This window comes from Rutidosis leptorrhynchoides, chromosome 8 (assembly GCF_046630445.1).
Source record: "Rutidosis leptorrhynchoides isolate AG116_Rl617_1_P2 chromosome 8, CSIRO_AGI_Rlap_v1, whole genome shotgun sequence".
Classification (NCBI taxonomy): domain Eukaryota; kingdom Viridiplantae; phylum Streptophyta; class Magnoliopsida; order Asterales; family Asteraceae; genus Rutidosis; species Rutidosis leptorrhynchoides.
Window position 1 is genome coordinate 62,014,982 of NC_092340.1, and position 21,001 is coordinate 62,035,982.

General features: G+C 31.1%; 2 protein-coding genes across 2 annotated transcripts; one reads left to right on the top strand and one right to left on the bottom strand.

Moving 5' to 3' along the window:
• Positions 1–5,653: 5,653 nt before the first annotated feature.
• LOC139863472 (uncharacterized) lies at positions 5,654–9,117 on the top strand. Its single transcript, XM_071852104.1, has 14 exons — positions 5,654–5,734; positions 5,965–6,038; positions 6,082–6,169; positions 6,269–6,351; positions 6,420–6,528; positions 6,612–6,772; positions 7,050–7,213; positions 7,290–7,388; positions 7,488–7,609; positions 8,033–8,134; positions 8,274–8,371; positions 8,450–8,537; positions 8,625–8,818; positions 8,898–9,117. The coding sequence occupies exons 1-14, from the start codon at positions 5,654–5,656 to the stop codon at positions 9,115–9,117; spliced, it is 1,683 nt and encodes a 560-aa protein (XP_071708205.1).
• Positions 9,118–10,664: 1,547 nt separating this feature from the next.
• On the bottom strand, positions 10,665–13,946 carry LOC139863474 (phenylacetaldehyde reductase-like). The gene is made up of 6 exons (XM_071852105.1): positions 13,712–13,946; positions 13,102–13,271; positions 12,416–12,607; positions 11,967–12,138; positions 11,089–11,275; positions 10,665–10,818 (listed from the first exon to the last, which is right to left on the bottom strand). Exons 1-6 carry the CDS (start codon positions 13,944–13,946, stop codon positions 10,665–10,667), a joined length of 1,110 nt encoding a protein of 369 aa, XP_071708206.1.
• Between the last annotated feature and the right edge of the window lie 7,055 nt (positions 13,947–21,001).

Genomic DNA, 21,001 nt, shown 5'->3' on the forward strand with positions numbered 1-21,001 from the left:
ACTTCTATTATTATTATTATTATTATTATTATTATTATTATTATTATTATTATTATTATTATTATTATTATTATTATTATTACTATTACTATTACTATTACTATTACTATTACTATTACTATTACTATTACTATTACTATTACTATTAGTATTATTATTATTATTATTATTATTATTATTATTATTATTATTATTATTATTATTATTATTATTATTATTATTATTATTATTATTATCATTGTTACATTATTATTATTATTGTAAATGTTAATGATAACATATTATGATATATGATAAGTAACATTAACTTGAAATATGAAAATGAATTTATAATATGAATATGATTGTAAATAAAAGATAAATATAAAGAATTGAGTATAAATATATGTATGTACATGTGATAAGTAATATGATTAGTAAATAAAGTTTATAATGTAATATGAAATATTATGATAAGACAACTTGAAGATTTTGATTGCGATGATTAAAAATATATAGTTATATGTAGCATATACATGTATATAGATGTATAGAAAACTCATAAGGTTAAACTTTAATATAAGTATTAATATGAACTTACTCTTAATATATAACGATTATTATAACCTTAAGGTGTAAATGTTACATATAAATTAGGTATATATTAAGGTACAAAATATATTACGACTATAAACGAGGATTGTGTATAAATATATATATATATATATATATATATATATATATATATATATATATATATATATATATATATATATATATATATATATATATATATATATATATATATATATATATATATATATATATATATATAAAACTAAATATGGATTAATGAAACATTAGTAAAATGGTAAATATAATTATAAGATGTGAGTTATAAATATAACTAATGTTTATTCATATATATATATATATATATATATATATATATATATATATATATATATATAATACATAATTTTTGGACAAAACCTATGATATTATAATCATCAAGTAATTATAATATAACATTTTGTATAGATATACTAGAACTAAATAATGTATTAATAAGTATTTAACAAATTGATATTATTAAATTTAATTCAATTAAAATATATAATAAATATATTTAACTAATATAACATATAATTGTTTACTAAAATAACAAGTATATTATTACTAATAAAATATATAAACTTATTCGATTACGATTATATGTTTTAATATATATACAAATGTTATAGGTTCGTGAATCCGAGGCCAACCATGCATTGTTCAATATCGTCATATGTATTTTTACTACAAAATACAGTATTGTGAGTTTCATTACTCCCTTTTTAAATGCTTTTGCAATATATATTTTTGGGACTGAGAATACATGCGCTTTTATAAATGTTTTACGAAATAGACACAAGTAATCGAAACTACATTATATGGTTGAATGATCGAAGCCGAATATACCCCTTTTGCTTGGTAGCCTAAGAATTAGTAAACCGATCTACTAATTGACGCGAATCCTAAAGATAGATCTATTGGGCCTAACAAACCCCATCCGTTGTAGCGGATGCTTTAGTACTTCGATGTTGTTTTATCATGTCCGATGGATGTCCCGGAATGATAGGGGATATTCTTATATGCATCTTGTTAATGTCGGTTACCAGGTGTTCAATCCATATGAATGATTATTTTTGTCTCTATGCATGGGACGTATATTTATGAGAAATGAAAATGAAAATCTTGTGGTTTATTAAAATTATGGAAATGATCGATTATGATAAACTAATGAACTCACCAACCTTTTGGTTGACACTTTAAAGCATGTTTATTCTCAGGTATGAAAGAAATCTTTCGCTGTGCATTTGCTCATTTTAGAGATATTACTTGGAGTCATTCATGGCATATTTCAAAAGACGTTGCATTCGAGTCGTTGAGTTCATCAAGATTATTATTAAGTCAATTATAGTTGGATATATTATGAAATGGTATGCATGCCTGTCAACTTTCAATATAAATGAAAGTCTGTCTTTTAAAAACGAATGCAATGTTTATAAAATGTATCATATAGAGGTCAAGTACCTCGCGTTGAAACCAAATGTAATGTATTCGTCCATGTAGATTTGGACGGGTCACGACACTATAACCTCCCATATTCAGCATTCTTATTTCATATGGTAAAAGAAAACACTTGTTAGGAATTATGGACCCAAACAAGACCGGTGATTTAAACCAATCACCAAACCTACAAACGATAAACGATAAAATAAAGCATGAAACGATAAATAAATGACATGAGATTTAACGTGGTTATATCCCAACTCCAAAACACGGAGAAGGGTTTACTCCACGGGCGCAAACCAGAGACTTTTCACTATAATTTTCGTGCACACATTTACAGGTTACATGAGGTTATATTTATAGGAGAAAACAATAGCTTAGGGAGCAAGCTAGGATATTCTAGAACCAGAATCCAAATCGAATAGGGACTCCTAATTAGAATATAATTCCTAATAAATAACTCGTGTTCGGCAAGTCCAATTTGTGAAACTTCTGTGACAACCAAATTTAGATGTCACCAATGGTGACATTATGTCACTAAATGTGACATCAAATTTTCCAACAATTCCAAAGTGCTCGATCAACATCTTCATGTTTTGGAACTTGTGCTCACATTTGAGCCAACACCATTTATTTGTTTTAAATACTTCTTCATATTTAACAATCTCCCACTTGAAGGAGTATTTAAACAAACCCCACACTGATCTTCAACAGAAAATCCATCACACCTGTCAACTATGTTTGTACAACCCACAATAACTCTAGACTAGCCGATTACCAACTCCTTTTGATACCGCCGGATAAACTACCCGAATCACGCCGCATTTCACTCGTTAGCCTACAAGCAAATGAAGTCTTTCGACACCAAAAACACCGCTGAGCGATTATCCAATCTCTTAGTTACTAGCTTGAGCCATCTCGGTTTCTATCGCCACCATCTTCTAACACGAAGAACATTTTCTTACACTAGAAGACCAACTGAAGTATGCGACTCTTCAGTTATAGGATTCTTTATGAGACAACCATGGCTCACACGTAGATCTAGACACGTCTAATCCCGAACACACATGTCAACGACCACCCTCGTACAGGATTTCCAGTCCATCAATGAATTCCTTCACCAACAAAAAAGGAACTCCAACAGACGCCTTTGTAGACTCTTCTTCAAGATACCCTAGTGAGAACGTCACCACCACCTTGAAGTCTACTAACTTTTCAACTTTCCGCTTCCTCTTTGGTACACTGACTTCCTCATAGCTATGAATTTCACAAATCCATCTTCTCATCCCAAGCACGCGCCCATTGTACGAGTAAGAAATAAAATCGCGGCTACTCGAGAAGAAACTTGGTTCGTACCACCAGTCAGTCGCAAATTTCTTTGCCATCAGAGAGTAAAACAAGTACTCGAAGCTCTAGTGTTACCCGGAATCATCACACTAATCTTGAGAACTTTGGAGAACAACGTCGCATAATTATCTCCACCACTCTATTAGTTGACTAACTCCCACTAGCTCGATAACTTCCCTCGATTACTAAACTCAACCGAGTTCCCGACACCCTCAACGATCCTAGAAAGCTCAAGTTCCATAATATCCCAATCATCTTGGAATATCCATCCATACGCTTGGTCACCCAGTTTCATAACCACGCAAGCAACAACTTTCACCGATAACTCCCACTGTCAACTTCGACTCGATGCATCTTGTTCGTTATCCAACTGCTCTAACCTGAGATAAAAAACAACCTTCTGAGCTCCCATAACAAACCCACATCCTCGAAAAACACAGGTCGTATCGCTCGAAGTTTCACGAGAAAAAAAACGTCTCGCACTCGCGTCATCAAACCCGAAAAAGTTCAACCCTGAAACTGCCCAAATTCGAAAACTCATAACTGAAAATCCAACGGTCCGATCAAGCTCGAATTTTTACCACAACTAGACCTATGTGTGTAGAATTATCAGTACAAAAATCAACTTGATCCAACGGTATACGAACCCACAATTAATTTTCTCGCACAGCTGCGCAAACAAACCCCAAAAGGGTTTTTCCTGGCGGCTGCAATTTTTGAAAAAATATATCTCCAAATTGAACGGTCTGATCGCTACGAGTTTTGGATATATTTTAGACCTACATGTCTAACACCCACAGAAAAAGTTTCACGACGATCCGACGATTAACGAACCCTATATGAATTTTCGACCACAGCTCTGCAATTAAACCCCAAACCCAGTTACTGCAACTTCGAAAATTTTTATCTCCCAATCCAACCGTCTGATCACTTTCAAATTTGTTATAAGAGTTGACCAATGAGTCTACAAGCTACGGTTAAAATATTAAGGAGATCCAACCGTTAACGAAACCGGTACGAATTTTCTACCACAGCTGCGTCATATATCCGAATGCTGAAAAAATCTCTCTTCTACAACAAAACCTATCTATCCGACCACCGACTCCGTTACCACCGCGAACCACCACGATAACCTATTATAATCATAGACCAATTTTAATAGATTATCTCATGAGTACATAGACATACTCATGAGTTCTTCGCGATCTTCTACCAAAATCCTTTGATCTCGATACATGTTGTACAAAACCCGTCGTTCGTTCACCATGCTTTCAAATCGCCATCGCTCTCACTCGAAACCATGAGCTCTTGATACCACTTGTTAGGAATTATGGACCCAAACAAGACCGGTGATTTAAACCAATCACTAAACCCACAAACGATAAACGATAAAATAAAGCATGAAACGATAAATAAACGACACGAAATTTAACGTGGTTATATCACAACTCCAAAACACGGAGAAGGGTTTACTCCACGGGCGCAAACCAGAGACTTTTCACTATAATTTTCGCGCACACATTTACAGGTTACATGAGGTTATATTTATAGGAGAAAACAATAGCTTGGGGAGCAAGCTAGGATATTCTAGAACCAGAATCCAAATCGAATAGGGACTTCTAATTAGAATATAATTCCTAATAAATAACTCGTGTTCGGCAAGTCCAATTTGTGAAACTTCTGTGACAACCAAATTTAGATGTCACCAATGGTGACATTATGTCACCAAATGTGACATCAAATTTTCCAACAATTCCAAAGTGCTCGATCAACATCTTCACGTTTTGGAACTTGTGCTCACATTTGAGCCAACACCATTATTTGTTTTAAATACTTCTTCATATTTAACAACACTCGCAATCAACTTATTGTAGACAAAAAAACTCATATTCAGTCGAATAAGTTCAAATCAAACAGGGCCTTAAACAAAGCTTTAACAATAATAGGAATAGGAATAAGCTCTCCATAAGTTTTTGAAAACATTAGGGTTGTTTTGAAAATATGGATAGAAAATATCTAACGGTTGGGAGTGGTTAGCCTTTAGCAACATATGAAAACATTAGGGTTGTATTTGAAACTTAAGCCTAACGGTAAGGGAGGGAAGTGATTAGTGGGCAGTCTATAGTCTATAACACCACCTCTGTTCAAACTCAAAAACCCCTATCAACGCTAACAAAATTCCGCATTTATTAAACAAAACCAAATTTTCAAATTTTCAGATTCTGCCCTAATAAATTCATCCGATTGTTCAATCTGCTGCACATATGTAATAATGGAGCTAATATTTCCTGCCAATTCTGGCAACGGTGATTCTCCAGTCACCATCAAAAGGAAAACACCTTCCGAATTAAGAGTGAGTACCAAACCCTAATTATACATACATATACATATATACATATTTAGTACTACTATTTGTTAATAATTTAATAATTAATTAATACTCGTAATCCTGATGACAATGCATTGCCCTAATCCCGAAGAATAATGGACCTATGTTAATGTTCAGAATTGTACTTATATATACATATACATATACATGTATAATGATAATATATGTAAAATATTATAGTGATAAAATGACAGGGTGATCAATTGAAGCCGAAGCGAACTAAGGATCTTGAAGATGAATCCTTGGTACCAAATCTTGATTCCGTGCGGTATGTATCTAATGGTTTAATCTACTCTTTTAAATGATCCAAGATACACTGATGCTCATGTGGATGATTTGTTTTCCAGTAGTAAAAACAGCATATTTCGTAAGGTGCCGTATGAAGTAAAAACTGTGACTGTATGTACATTATTGTATATCATTCATTCATACTTTAATATAAATAAATCAGTTATTGTTAATGACACTAAAAATGTACTTATATAATACTCGTTTCAGAAGAACGTTACTGCTGACCATACTGACAGTGTGGAGAACTCTTCTGCTTCTATAAAGTTTGCAGGGCAACAACAATCTGCAGGGTAAATGATTATTTTATTCTTATTTGGATAGTTTTCCTGTCTTATTCTTATGTAGTTTGCTTTTGCAGTCTGAAGGATTCATATACTTCAATTAAAAAATGCAGTGGAAGTACATTTCGTAGCGTTACAGAGCTATCTTCAAAGGGTGAAAAGTTAACAAGCTTTGCAATCGATATGGTACTTATATGTAGTGTATTAATTTGACTTTCTTATTAGATATGTGTATATGCTCATTGTTCAGTCTTTAATATGCTGTGCAGGATGAAGCCTTAAAAGGGCTTGCACCTGCAAAGTCTTCTGACGAGAATGTTGATCCTGAATTGAAGTTTTGCTCAGATTTTCGTGTTCCTGGGCCAAATATTCCGTTGGATTTCACTTTGAAAACTAGCATAAGAGTGTCGACTTCATACTCAGTCAACTGGTGAGATCACAAAAAGTAATTGTTTTTCTTATATTTCTTGAAGTGAAAGATTCAGTTTTGTTCTGAAGTCAAAAAGCAGTATCATCAAATGTAAACATGTCAAAAGTTAGTAATTTCTTTTTTAAAGAGTCAATATATGGTTCTTGATATGTGTTCATGCTTCAAGTTAGGTTCTTTAATATCCGCTCACAAATATAACTCTTTGAATGTATGCTTTGAATTTTTTACAGTTGTAATGTTCAGACCGACTGATTGCAAGTTGTTTGTAATCATCTAGGTTTCATAGGCTGATGAATTGTGGTACACTTGATGGTATTTGTCAGTTAAATCCTAAAACAAAGCAAAATTCGAGTACAACAACATTATACTCTTGGGTGCATCCACAGTGTTCTTTACCCACTTCGGTTATAACAGCACTAACTTCATCTATGAAAGGGGAAGGTTTGTTAGCTTCGATTTATCTCTAGTTGTTTTGAACCCGTTTGTATTTTACTAAATGTGGCTTATATTCTTGTAGGAAAAATGGATTTGTTGAACCAACGTCAATTGGCATGGGAGACTGCGTTCCGTAGCCTTTATGTCATGTTGCGGAGGAACATTTTAAACATCTTTTATGGTATGAATTCTTTTATTATTCTTCAGTATTTGCTCGTGCGTTTATAGTCATGATGTAAATGTATATAATTACCATGGTCGTTTCTTTGTAATGTTGCAGTATGCACTGAACAGTTTGTGGCAATGTTCACCAGTGGTAACGGGTCGATAGAAAGGACAGGCGTGTGCAATGCGTTTTTATCCCAGTCAACAAGAACCCTAAGGTTACTGTTAAAAGAACAAGTATGTAATCCCGTTCACTGCCTGATTTTCTTTTATATGTTTTTTTTAGTGTTGCAACTCTGAATTACTCAGCGAGTACTCGGTCAAAATCGGTCAACACTTGGTCAAACTCGGTCAAAATTTGGTCAACATGTGGTCAAACTTGGCCAAAATTCGGGAATAATTGAAAAATCGGTCAAAACTCGGGATTACTCGTAAAATCAGTCCAAAATGGTCAAAACTCGGTCAAACTCGGTCAAAGTCAAACTTGGTCAACATCCAAGTACTCCCTTAACTTGCCGAGAACTCCCTAAATAGTCCCGACTGAGTACTCCCGAGTAGCGATTCTCGCAAAGTTGTGCTTTTTTGAGTGAATGTCATTGTTTTGGATTGGTGCAAGCATTTGGATTTCTCATGACATGTTTCTTTTTCTGTTTTTCTAAGGATGTTTGTTTCATCATGCCTCTACGCAATTCTAACGTGGACCAAGAGGCTGCAGAAGACATATTGGAGCTCACAGAAATGGAAAGATATTATTTGGGAATGGTATGAAGTCTACAGTTTGTGCAATATATGTAGTTCAATGAAGTCTACAGTTTGTTCAATGTAGTTCAATGTTCAAGTAGTTGTCTATAATTACCGTTTATTTCATCGTTATCTTATTTTGGGCGTTCGGAATTTGCAGAGTAATGTGTCAACTGTGGATAATAGCCCAGAATCGTTACTGGCCTTCAATGGTAATAATAATGTACATGGGCTATATGATTTTCTGCTCAACTATAGGTAAGCATGTGTCGATTTGATCAACATCACAGAAGGATAATAATATATGACAATCTAATACGTGGTTTTTGTATTCAGGTTTCTGTTAACATCTCTGACTAGTTATGATGTTCCATTATTGTATTCGCCACTACCATTTCAAAATGCTGCACTTTCTGCACCAGAGGTGGTTGGTTGAACATTTCATCTTCTTAAATAACTATAAAATATTATACTTTGCTGTAACTTATGAATTTCTAAAATTTATTTTCAGATCAAATGCAAGGGGGTCGGGAGAATCGAAAACTTGCCTGTTCCACTAAACGAGTCTTCCTCTACAATTGAGCCTAATCAGGGTTCAAATTCAATATATAACAGTATCGAAATCAAGGATGCATATCTTACACCATGGGTGATAAGAAGTCTATGTGATGCACTCGAATCTAATGGTGGTGATTTTGAGTCAAGGTATTATATAATCTTGGAGATTTTAGCATACATCAGAAATGACGTCGATTTATTAATAATATATTTTGGGTTTATGCAGTTTCGTGACAGAACCCATGTCGATCGGTCTGAACGTTGCTCTTGATACGGTTTGCCAGAGGAGCGAAAATGAAGCGGCTGTATCAGATGAAAATTCGATTGGAAACCATGCATTGTTTGGCATCAAAAATACCATTCTTTCTCCTCAATTAACCCGTGCGTTTATAACGTGCCTGAAATATCATGATAGGTCTTACACGGCTTCTCTTTCACCAGTTTGATCGTTCTGATCTGGGATCACTTTTGTATACTGTAGTGCAAACTCCGGTGAAGCAATTCTTCACTAATTTTGATCATTCATTAACCACACATTACATATTTTTGAGACTCGAGCACATAATGACGTGGTCCCTATGCATGTAAAAATGGTGAAGAGCCATACAATTGTAAATCACTACCACTTGTGTTTCTTCTTTACTTTTCGTTTCTACTAGAAAAAAATTCGACCGCGCGTTGCTGCGGTTGTATTCAACGCGCGGTCGAATTTGAATATACGTTGTTTGGTACCTAATATATCTAGTAGGTTGGGTTGCTTGTTGGACGCGTATATATATGTATGAAATATAGCCCAAAATTTTTAGTGTTTTTTTAACGACTTCCGTTTCGCGTATAGTTAGTCGCGTTGTGTTCGCGAGATTTTTTCGAGTTGAACGGTGGGCTCCGAGAAATTTAACTCGCACCGAGCGAGAAGATAGGGCCCATTATAAATTCGGGTGGAATTAGTTTTTTTATTTATAAAATTATATATTTACGCTTTCTACCCCTGAAAAAGTGTAAACTTGAGGGGTCGTTGTGTAAATTGAGCGGAAGTTGAGGGACCATTTGTAGTGTGAACGCAAACTCAAAACGGTGTGGTAAAACTGAAACGACCAAAAAGCCGGTGGCTTTTAGTATAGGTGGCTTTGAGTATATGGGTGATGATATGTACACAACAATTTTTTACACATACACAATCAAACATGCTTTACAGTATTGTACTGTACAATACTGTAAAACATGTTTGGTTGTGTATGTGTAAAAAGTACTACGTAGTTGTTTACATATCACTCCCCTTAGTATATAGGAGAAACTAGAAGCATGTAGGATCACATTTAATAATCACACTTCTTAATTTATAAAATAAAAAGTTATAATTTTTATTTTTATTTTTTATTTTTTTTTTCTATCCGTATTACCCGGTAAGGCGAGTATTCGACTTCATACTCTAATATACGTGGCTCAGCCGGATTATTCCGTGACCGTTTCCAACCATTCTCTGCCATCGCAAGATTCAAACCTGAAACTTCTTGCAAAATTTTGAGGACCCCAACCACGAACGTAACAAATCTATACTACTACTAACTATAGTCAGACTAGCTCTTCTAGAGGGGAACTAGCATAGTATAGTTTAGTTTATATAATCGAATATCCTTCACTATTCACTATCTAACTAAATATGGAGTGCAATGAACTTGTTTTGTTCCTCGATTGAAAAGAGATATCTTGAGCAATCGTCGAAGCACTTTACTTTGATAAACAGAACAAGCACCCGTAGGCTTAGTGTGTTAAATCCCGATCCACAAACGGACATCACCCTTTACTTGGGATATCACTTGGGATGCTTAAAAATAATGATGACTAAGAGAATCAAACTCTTAAATCATAAAATAGTAGAGCTAATTCACATAATTTAGTGCTTAATCTAAAATCATTTGATTCTAGACATTCGTAGATTGAAATACTTAATAATTGAAACTCCAAAACAGATTTCAGGAGAAAGATTTTCACATTAAGATGGGACCCATATATAACTTTCGACGTATAAGCTCTCCACAGTTTCCATGATGCTTTGTTCAAGAGAAGTGGTGTTGTTTATGCCCAAGCTCTTAACCTTTTCCTTTGACACTTGATATGTGGGAACAAATGGTTTGTCATCTTCACACCTGCACCACCCAAATATATAACCCAAGATTTCAGTTTATAAATAAAGTGTTGTAGTTTTTTTTTTTCTTTTTTTTTTCTTTTTTTTTTTTGCCGTTAAAAAATAGAACTTATCCATTACAGCATTAATTACTAATGCGCTTTAGTTGAATTTCGACATGTTTGACCCATCAAAACAGGTTCCTTTTTAGCTGGATATACATGGATCTACTCTCTGAACTAACTGTTGATGTAAAATACTACTTCAAGCTTTAGAGTGGAAAAAGGCTTACTTGTCCGGAAATTTACGGAAACGATATTTGTTGCGTAATATCTCAACTATTTCTGAGTAGTGAACAACTCTTTCTACCAAACAATATCTTCCTCTTGCTGAAGGATTCTTGAAAGCTAAGATGTGTGCATTTGCGACATCCTTAACATTAACCCACCCAAGGCTAGCATTTGGATATGTTTGTGACCCTACATAAAGATACAACTTGAATAATAATATAATAATTATTATTATATACCTATATCTAAAAGGTAAAGTGGAAATGAATAGTACTATTCATTTCTCCACTTTTCGCAAACTTAACCCCCTAACTTTCATTAAAATACAAATCGAACTCCCCACTTTATACGTATATTTTTCCCCAAATTTCACAAGCTTAACCCCTAACTTTTATTAAAATACAAATCGAACCCCCACTTTACTAACTTTTTTTTTTACTAATATTCAATTTTCACAAACTTAACCCCCTAACTTTTATTAAAATACAAATCGAACCCCCACTTTATACGTAAAGTTTTTTCAAATTTCACAAACTTAACCCACTAACTTTTATTAAAATACAAATCGAACCCCCACTTTACTAACCTTTTTTTTTTTAAATAAAACCCGAACGCTAAAAGAAACAACTTTCACAAAAGGAACAACCCTTCAATGTTATGTCGAAAAAAATTCTTTTTTACAAAATAGATCAAGACTTTTTTTTTTAACTCGCATTCAAAACGGAGCCCCCAGCGCGAAGCGATGGCTCCACAACTAGTTATCTTTAAAACATAGCACAAACCAACAGTGAAATTTGATAAATATGACATAATTTTAGAACCTAGTAGAGGAAGACAGTATTAGTTACAAAACTTGGGGGTTCGTTCAAATGAAACATACCGTCGCATAGTTGTGCGATAGAATTCATTGCATCATCACTGATGTCAAGATATGTCTGTAACATAGGACCAATCACCATTGCTGGGTTTATGGTTACTATATCCAAATCGTTTTCTTTTGCAAATTTCCATGCAGCATCCTCGGCCAAAGTTTTGGCTAGCGCACACCACATCTTGCAAGGGAAAAAACAGAAAATATAAGTGCCAAGAAATATAAGAAGTCCAAATTATTTGTTGGAGATAATCGATTAATAGATGCAAAACCATAGTCTGACATCGGATATTGAACGAAACAAATATATGCTTATAAGTTTATAGGAACCTCCCTCTATCACCAGTTAGTTATAAAGTACTAAGGAAATCAATGACCTTATATGTAGTACATGTTGTTGGACCCTAAATGGTCCTTGAAATGGTATCAGAGCTATGGTTGTAAGTAAATATGCACACCTTTTCTCTCTCACAAACAACTGAATCAGAAAACCAAGTCTCATCGACTACAACTTCAGGAGTCCTAGGCCTGCCATTGTAAGCAACTGTCGCAAAAGACGACGTCACAACCACTCTTTTAACTGATAACGCCTTTGAACATGAACCAAGCACATTCAGCATTCCTTTCACTGCAGGATCAATCAACTGTGCCTGAAACCAAGACCAAAATGACCTACTTTTAAAAGTATGCTTCTCTAATTATGCTTAACATAACCCCAATTAACTAACAAATCATGTATGTTATTTAGTTAATTCAATAAACAACACTCCCTTATGATACACATATAAGTATTTCAGATGTACGCGACCAAACCGGGTTATCTATCAGGTTATCCGTGATCGTTTTCGATCCTTTCCCTGGCCACTTCAACGTTTAAACCTGAGACCTCTTGTGACTATACTAGAAGCCCAATCAACAGGTTATCATGTAATGCAACTAATTCAAGCCTAACAATCGTAAAACCATATCTAAATTAAATGACACCAAAATCCCAATATTTGTGTGACAAGTAACTTTATCCGGTTGTTATCAAATCAACTACTAAAAAAATAAATCAAAGTTTAAACCTAACAAATTACAAATATAATGATTTAAATAATTATGGGTCTTATCAAATTAGTGCAAAGTACCGCTATTGAAATACCTGTGGATCAGTGACTTCATAGTAGTAAGGAGAATCTGTATGGAAAACACCTACACAACCTTCAACTGCAGCATCAAAGGAGCCATCTTTACGCAGGTTCGCTTTAAACAAATGAAGCCTTTCCTTTGCTCCATCAAATCTAAGCAAATGGCCCACTCTATTACGGTCCTCTGAAATATCCCGAATAAAAAAAATCAAATGTTTACACATACAAAAGAGAGATGATTATTTAACAATACACTTGACATAAATCAAACCAATGAAACAGAGCCAACTTTTAGACTTCTACCTAATTGACCTTCAAGCACTTAATCTTGTAAGCAAACTCGCATTACGAAGTCTAAGTGAACATCTTTATCACCATTGCTTGTTTAGTACTCGTATCAACTTTATTCCAATTAGTTTACCTAAAACCATTTTACAAGCCATCGTTCTTAGTTTAACTACTAGTAATCATATTCTTGAATTACCGCTCCTTGAGGAATGAATCGGACTTACCGTTGACTAACTACGCACGATTGGGACTAGTTGCCCATTTGTATGATAGTGAACCGATTGTACTTGCCTTAGATTTTTAAAGGCTAGATTACGCAAATCACAATCACTCTACCATATAAGCAAATACAAACACTCCTTTCAAAGCTGATTATCTGGTTATTTTGAAAGTAATAAGCCCTTAATATTAACTTATTAGGCTTATTCCATCGCAGCGCCAGTTTTGATACGTCAACCAACATGGCACAAGTGACGGCTAATAACCCAGCGTCACTTTTTGACGCATACAAGCGTCGGTCGAATTTTTGACGGAACATCATGTGAGCGTGAGGGCATGAGACTGAGGGCATGGGACTAAGGACCAATCAAATAATTTACTTTTTGTTATTTATTTTGTTGTTATTTATTTATTTTTTGACACAAAGATTTGACATTTTGAGTTAATACAATCAGATAGTCTCAAGCATCGCGAAAAATGCTTACTTTTAAGCAGATAAGCACTTACAAATAATTAAGCAAGCGCAAACACCCCTAAATTTAAATGTATATTACTACTAGAATATATCAAAAAAAATTTGGACATCAGTTTGGGATGGACTATCCGAGGGCATGGCCGGTAAAACCCCCCTCCCCACTCCCCCGCACTAAGCGAAAGACGACCTGGGTGGATACTTCAGGTATAACTTGACTGCAATGTTGCAGTCCGCTGAACTCCTGACCTGAGAGGCAGGCCACTACCAGTTATCAATTACTAATGATGATCATATATAATCATTTTTTGAAGGTCTAATTCATCAACAACAAATGGAAATACGGCATGACCTGGTTGTAAAAATTGAAAGAATACATTTATGTTGCTAGAGATATATGTTAAAACAGTAACAACAAATATGATGGTAAAGATGATATAAAAGTCTGAAAATTAGGTTAATAAAAGACAATAAGCAATAGAAAAAAGGCAAGTAGATTGGTTACATACTAGGATCGGGAACGGTTGCTTTAACGGTATAACCACGTTCAAGTAAGAGCTTGACTAGCCATGAACCTATGAACCCAGATGCTCCGGTCACACACACGCAGCTCATTCTCTTGAAAATTACCCTTAGGTTAAATAGTTGAATACGTATTTTATAGACTTTACATAGGCAATTGACACGTCTCTGTAACTGCCAGTTTTGCCCCTGTCCTTTTAACTGGTACAAATGGTCCTGCTCAACTTACTTTTTCTTTACTTTTTTTCATTTCTTTTCTGATAAATAAATAAATATAAATATAAATATAAATATAAATAAAGTGTTGTATTTGAGTCAAACTGCTCGTGAGCTACTTGAGTCTTCTTAAAATACTCGGTTCAAGTCAATTCTTAACGAGCTCGAGGCCAAAATCGAGCGTATGATAAAGCTCGTTTAATAAACGAGCTCAGATTCGGGATTCATATATCAAACTCCTTTAAGCTTGCGAGACTAAAACAACTTTCATGTGTATGTACGTATCTATATATAACGATGGTTGTAGTGTCCGGGTGGTGGAAAATCCTTTGCAATAATAATTTTAAATATTAATGTATTACTCCGTAATTTTATAATTAAAGTATACATATCTCTAAATGGTTAAATGATATAGCTACATGATTGGCGCTTACTGGAAAAAAATTCGACCGCGTGTTGCTGCGGTTGTATTCAACGCGCGATCAAATTTGGATATACGTTGTTTGGTACCTAATATATCTAATATGTTGGGTTGTGAAGCGACCCGTCCTAATCCATAAGGACGAATACAATAACATATGGTTACATCGCGAGGTACTTGACCTCTATATGATACATTTTACAAACATTGCATTCGTTTTTAAAAGACAAACTTTCATTACATCGAAAGTTGACGGCATGCATACCATTTTCCAATATCCAAACTATAAATAGCCTAATAATAATCTTGATGAACTCAACGACTCGAATGCAATGTCTTTTGAAATATGCCATGAATGACTCCAAGTAACATCTCTAGAATGAGCAAATGCACAGCGGAAGGTTTCTTTCAAAACTGAGAATAAACATGCTTTCAAGTGTCAACCAAAAGGTTGTTGAGCTCATTAGTTTATCATAAACAATCATTTTCAATAATATAATAGACCACAAGATTTCCTTTATTCAATAATCATACACTCGCAAGTGTTTAAAAATCATTCATATGGATTGAACACCTGGTAACCGACATTAACATCATGCATATAGAATATCCCAAAACAGAAATCCATCTGTATAATATAAACCCGAAGTACTAAAGCATACCATTTTCCAGTATGGGGGGAGTTAGTGCCCGTAGATCTACCTTTAGGATTCGCGTCAATTAGGGTGTCTGTAACCTAATTCTTAGGCTACCAAGCTTAAAGTGGTGATATTCGATTCGATAATCCAACCATATAATGTAATTTCGATTACTTATGTCTATTTCGTAAAATATTTATAAAAGCAGCGCATGTATTCTCAGTCCCAAAAATATATATTGCAAAAGCATTTAAAAAAGGAGTAATGAAACTCACAATACTGTATTTTGTAGTAAAAATACATATGACGATATTGAACAACCGAACAATGCAGGGTTGGCCTCGGATTCACGAACCTATATCATTTGTATATATATATTAACACGTATAATCGTAATCGAATAAATTTTATATATTATATCTTAAATTATATATTATATATATATTTAATTTGTATGTATATTTAAAATGACTAATTTTTATTGTAATAGTAATAATAATATTTATAGTAATATAATATAGTTATTATAGTAATAATAAAAATTAAAAGTATTGATAATTCTAATAATAATAATAGTTTTAATGAAGTTAAAATGATAATTAAGGGGTGATAATAGTAATAATATTAATAATAGTATTAATACAATTTATTTATAGTAATGATAATAATTATAATTTTAATCAAAATTATAATAAAGTTTCAATAATAAGAGATGTGTTATACATATATAATCTATAGATTTAATTATTTTTCATACGTATTCATAATATTATTTATTATCGATAGTTATGGTTTTACCTACATTTGAATCATATTTTTCGTACTCATGATTATATTACTATCTATAATCTTTAATATTACTTTCACTAACCTTTTCATGTATTCAACTTTTAATCATAATTAACATCTTTTTTTTCTCATAAATTTCTAATAATAATAATAATATTAGTAATAATATAATATTAATAATAATAATAATAATAATAATAATAATAATAATAATAATAATAATAATAATAATAATAATACAAATAATGTTTTATGATAATGCTTGTCATAATAATAATGATAATGATAATATTACTTATTAATGATACCAATATTCTTAATATTAATGTTAGTAGTAACAATAATTAACATAACAATATTCTTAATCATAATAATAATAATAATAATAACATCTATTCTAATAATATTGTTAATGATAATTAGGATAGTTAATAATACTAGTAATAATAATAATAATAATAATAATAATAATAATAATAATAATAATAATAATAATAATAATAATAATAATAATAATAATAATAATAATAATAATAACAATAAAAATGATAGTAACTACCTTTAAAACAAGGGCTAAAAAGAATAGGCCACTGCCAGGCTCGAACCCTCGACCTCTCGCTCACCCGCTAACACCACAAACCACTCCGCTGTTTCTATTTTTCTGATATAATCCGAATCCCAAATTTATTTAACTAGTTTTTCTGTTATAGCTCCTTTCTTCTTCTTCATCAGATTACTAGTCGACCAGAACCAATCCTAAATTCAAATTAATGTTCGTTTTAACTTTGAAACTCAATTCCAAACATCATATAATTGAAAATAACAATCTCAGTTAACAGAAAAAAAATAGAATAGTTGTACAGGTTCGACAAAAAAGAAAGTAAAAACGTAAATCATGATTTTTATTTTTAGATTGTTTTTGCTTATAATTATAACATGAAACATGTTTCAAATCGTTCCTATAAACGTCTGAGATTCTCAATTAAATTTGAAAAATTACAGATAATTCTAATTTCATCAAAGAACTTCCGTTTGACTTTTAAAACAATAACTTTGACTCCAAAATTCGAGTTCGTTATCAAGAATTGAAGTTTGTAATTTCCCAGATAGTTTGAGTTAAATATTTCAACCACAATTGCATTTAAAGATTTTGAATTAAAATTTACATTTGAGCTGTTGCTAAACACTGTCAAGAAAACGAAGAACTCCAATTTGAATTTCAAGTTTTAGATCGTTTTAGGTTATAATTACAACATGAAAAAGATTGTAAATCATCCCTAGAAACTATCTGTATCACCAATTGAACCATAAACATCAACACGATTTCGAATTTTAAGATGAACAAAATAGTTGACTTTTTGAATTTAATCTTTGACTCGTAAATTTGAATTCAATATAAAGAATTGGAGCATGAAAACTTACAGATAGATCGAATAATTGATTCCTAACACAATGGCATTTGTGGATTTTGATAATTGTCTCAAAATTGAGCTATTGATTTAAATATGCTATAACAGAGGTGTTGAAGCTTGTTTTCTCACTTTCTGTTTTTAATTCCTTAATTAGAGAAGCTGAAAGTGATTGTGATAGAATATGGTGATATATAATTGAACGGTTCATTATCAATTGGCTGTTAAAATTATGATAAAGATGGGTGAATCGACATAAGTTCACAGACGAACAGAAAAGAAAAAAAATATATCAGATAATGACTTAAAAAAAACGCGTAAGAATCTGCATTTATATATGTATTTATATATATATATATATATATATATATATATATATATATATATATATATATATATATATATATATATATATATATATATATATATATATATATATATATATATATATATAAATGTATTTATAATTTCTACATATATTTGTATTTTATATCATAATTAATCATATAACAATAGTATAATACTTTTATAAATAATAATATCAACAATTTATAATTATATAATAATAATAGTAATAATAATATTATTGATAATGATAATAATAACTATAAAATTTATAACAATATTATTATTACCACTAATAATTATACTAATTATAATAATACAAATACTGATAATAGTAGAAATATAATAATATTAATATTAATAATAATTTTATCAAAGTTATATTAATAAAAATAAAAGTATTTATAAAAATTATAATAATAATATTATCAATTGATAATAATAATAATATTAATTATAATAATATTATTATTGATAATAATAACAATTTGTACATATCAAATTTCATTTTTATATCCTAATATTTTTAATATTGATATTTCTTTCAATAATGATAATGAAAGTAATAATATTATTATAATAACCACATATATTATTAATTAGGTAATATTTTATAATCATGTAATATATTATATAATAAATTTTATTGAATATATATTATTTATACATTTTATACGTTTTATATATATATATATATTACAATATATAATATATAATAATTATTAAAAGAAATCAATTATAGGTTCATAATATTTTCATATATATATATATATATATATATATATATATATATATATATATATATATATATATATATATATATATATATATATATATATATATATATATATATATATTTATTTATATGTATTCATTTCAATAGTAACTTAATTATTCTAATTATTATTTTACATTTTTTAATTCCAATTAATTAAGTGTACTTTTATTAATTTAAATTATTATTTATACACTTATATTTATATTTATTTATATATATTTACATGTTTATTTACACACAATTGTTCGTGAATCGTCGGTTAAGGTCCAATGGATAGTTAAGTGCATGAAATAAAACGTTGATTTACTTAACTTGTCGATATTCATCTTCTGAGTTTTCTACATTTCGTAATTTCACATTTACATTAAATAATATGAAAGTTAAATAATTACCTTATCAAAAGTCACGAGTAAATTATTGTAAAGCATACTTTGAAAATTAAGCAGAAATCTCCACTAACTTTTGTCTAGTTCACGTTAATTGATACTTTTGTTCTTACATATAATTCACTTTACTATTTTCCGAATATCATTAAAAAGAACAGATTTCTTAAATCACAGTGGTCCTCACAACAGAGACTCGTAATCATATCACAATGTATCTGATGATTCAATCATTTGATATTATCTTATAATTTCGTCGATAAATATATTAAACATATTTTGAATCAAATTCGTTCATGTAAAGTATTATACATCTAATAGTTTGCTAATGTTTTCAATTAATATAACTATATATTATATATACATATCTATATGCACATAAATGTCTATATGCACATAAAGGTTCGTGAATCATTTGGAATAGTCGAAGGGTTAATTGAATATAGTTTCAAAATTTTCGAGTCTCAACATTATAGACTTTGCTTATCGTGTCGACAACATATAAAGATTAAGTTTAAATTTGGTCGAAAATTTCCCGGTCGTCACAGGTTGTTTGTTGTACGTGTATGTATATGTATGAAATATAGCCCGAAATATTTATTGTTTATTTGATGATGTCCGTTTCGTATATAGTTAGTCGCGTTGTGTTCGTAAAATTATTTCGAGTTGAACGGTGGTCTCGGAAATATTAAACTCGCACCGAGCGAGAAGATAGGGCCCGTTAAAATTTTGGGTGGAATTAATTTCTTTTATTTTAATAAAATTATATATTTACACTTTCAACTCCTGAAAAAATGTAAATTTTAGGGGTCGTTGTGTAAATTGAGCGAAAGTTGAGGGATCGTGTGAACGAAAACTTAAAATAATAATCTGAAATAACTGAAACGACGAAATTGTGATTATGTTTTAGTATAATGAGTGATAACAAAGTTATGTTTTTTATGGTTATTTGAATTATGAAGGTTATTTTAGCTCACATGCTATTCACATGACATTTATTTATTGTTTACTTTCTAACTTCTTATTTTAAAGTCCAATGATGATTACATGTATATTTGCGTAATCTATGATCTAAATCATGATTACAACAAATGTTGCAAAATAAAGAGAGGAAAAAAAAATAAAAGTAAAAAATAACTTCTTATTTTAAAATGTTATAATTTATACTTTATTTATTTTGTATTAATATTATATGATATACATAATACTAAATATCCTTTTTTCAAATAATGGTTATATAATAATTTCGAATAATTACTATGTAATTTCAAAAATTCAATAATGGCAAACAATTTCATATAATAACTTTGCGGTTTCAAATTAAATAATCATTTAAGAATACATTACATAGCTATTATTCGAGATTAAATCATCATTTGAAGTTTCATTGTCATTGTTCGAAACTACATTGTCGTTACATAAAATTACTCACTA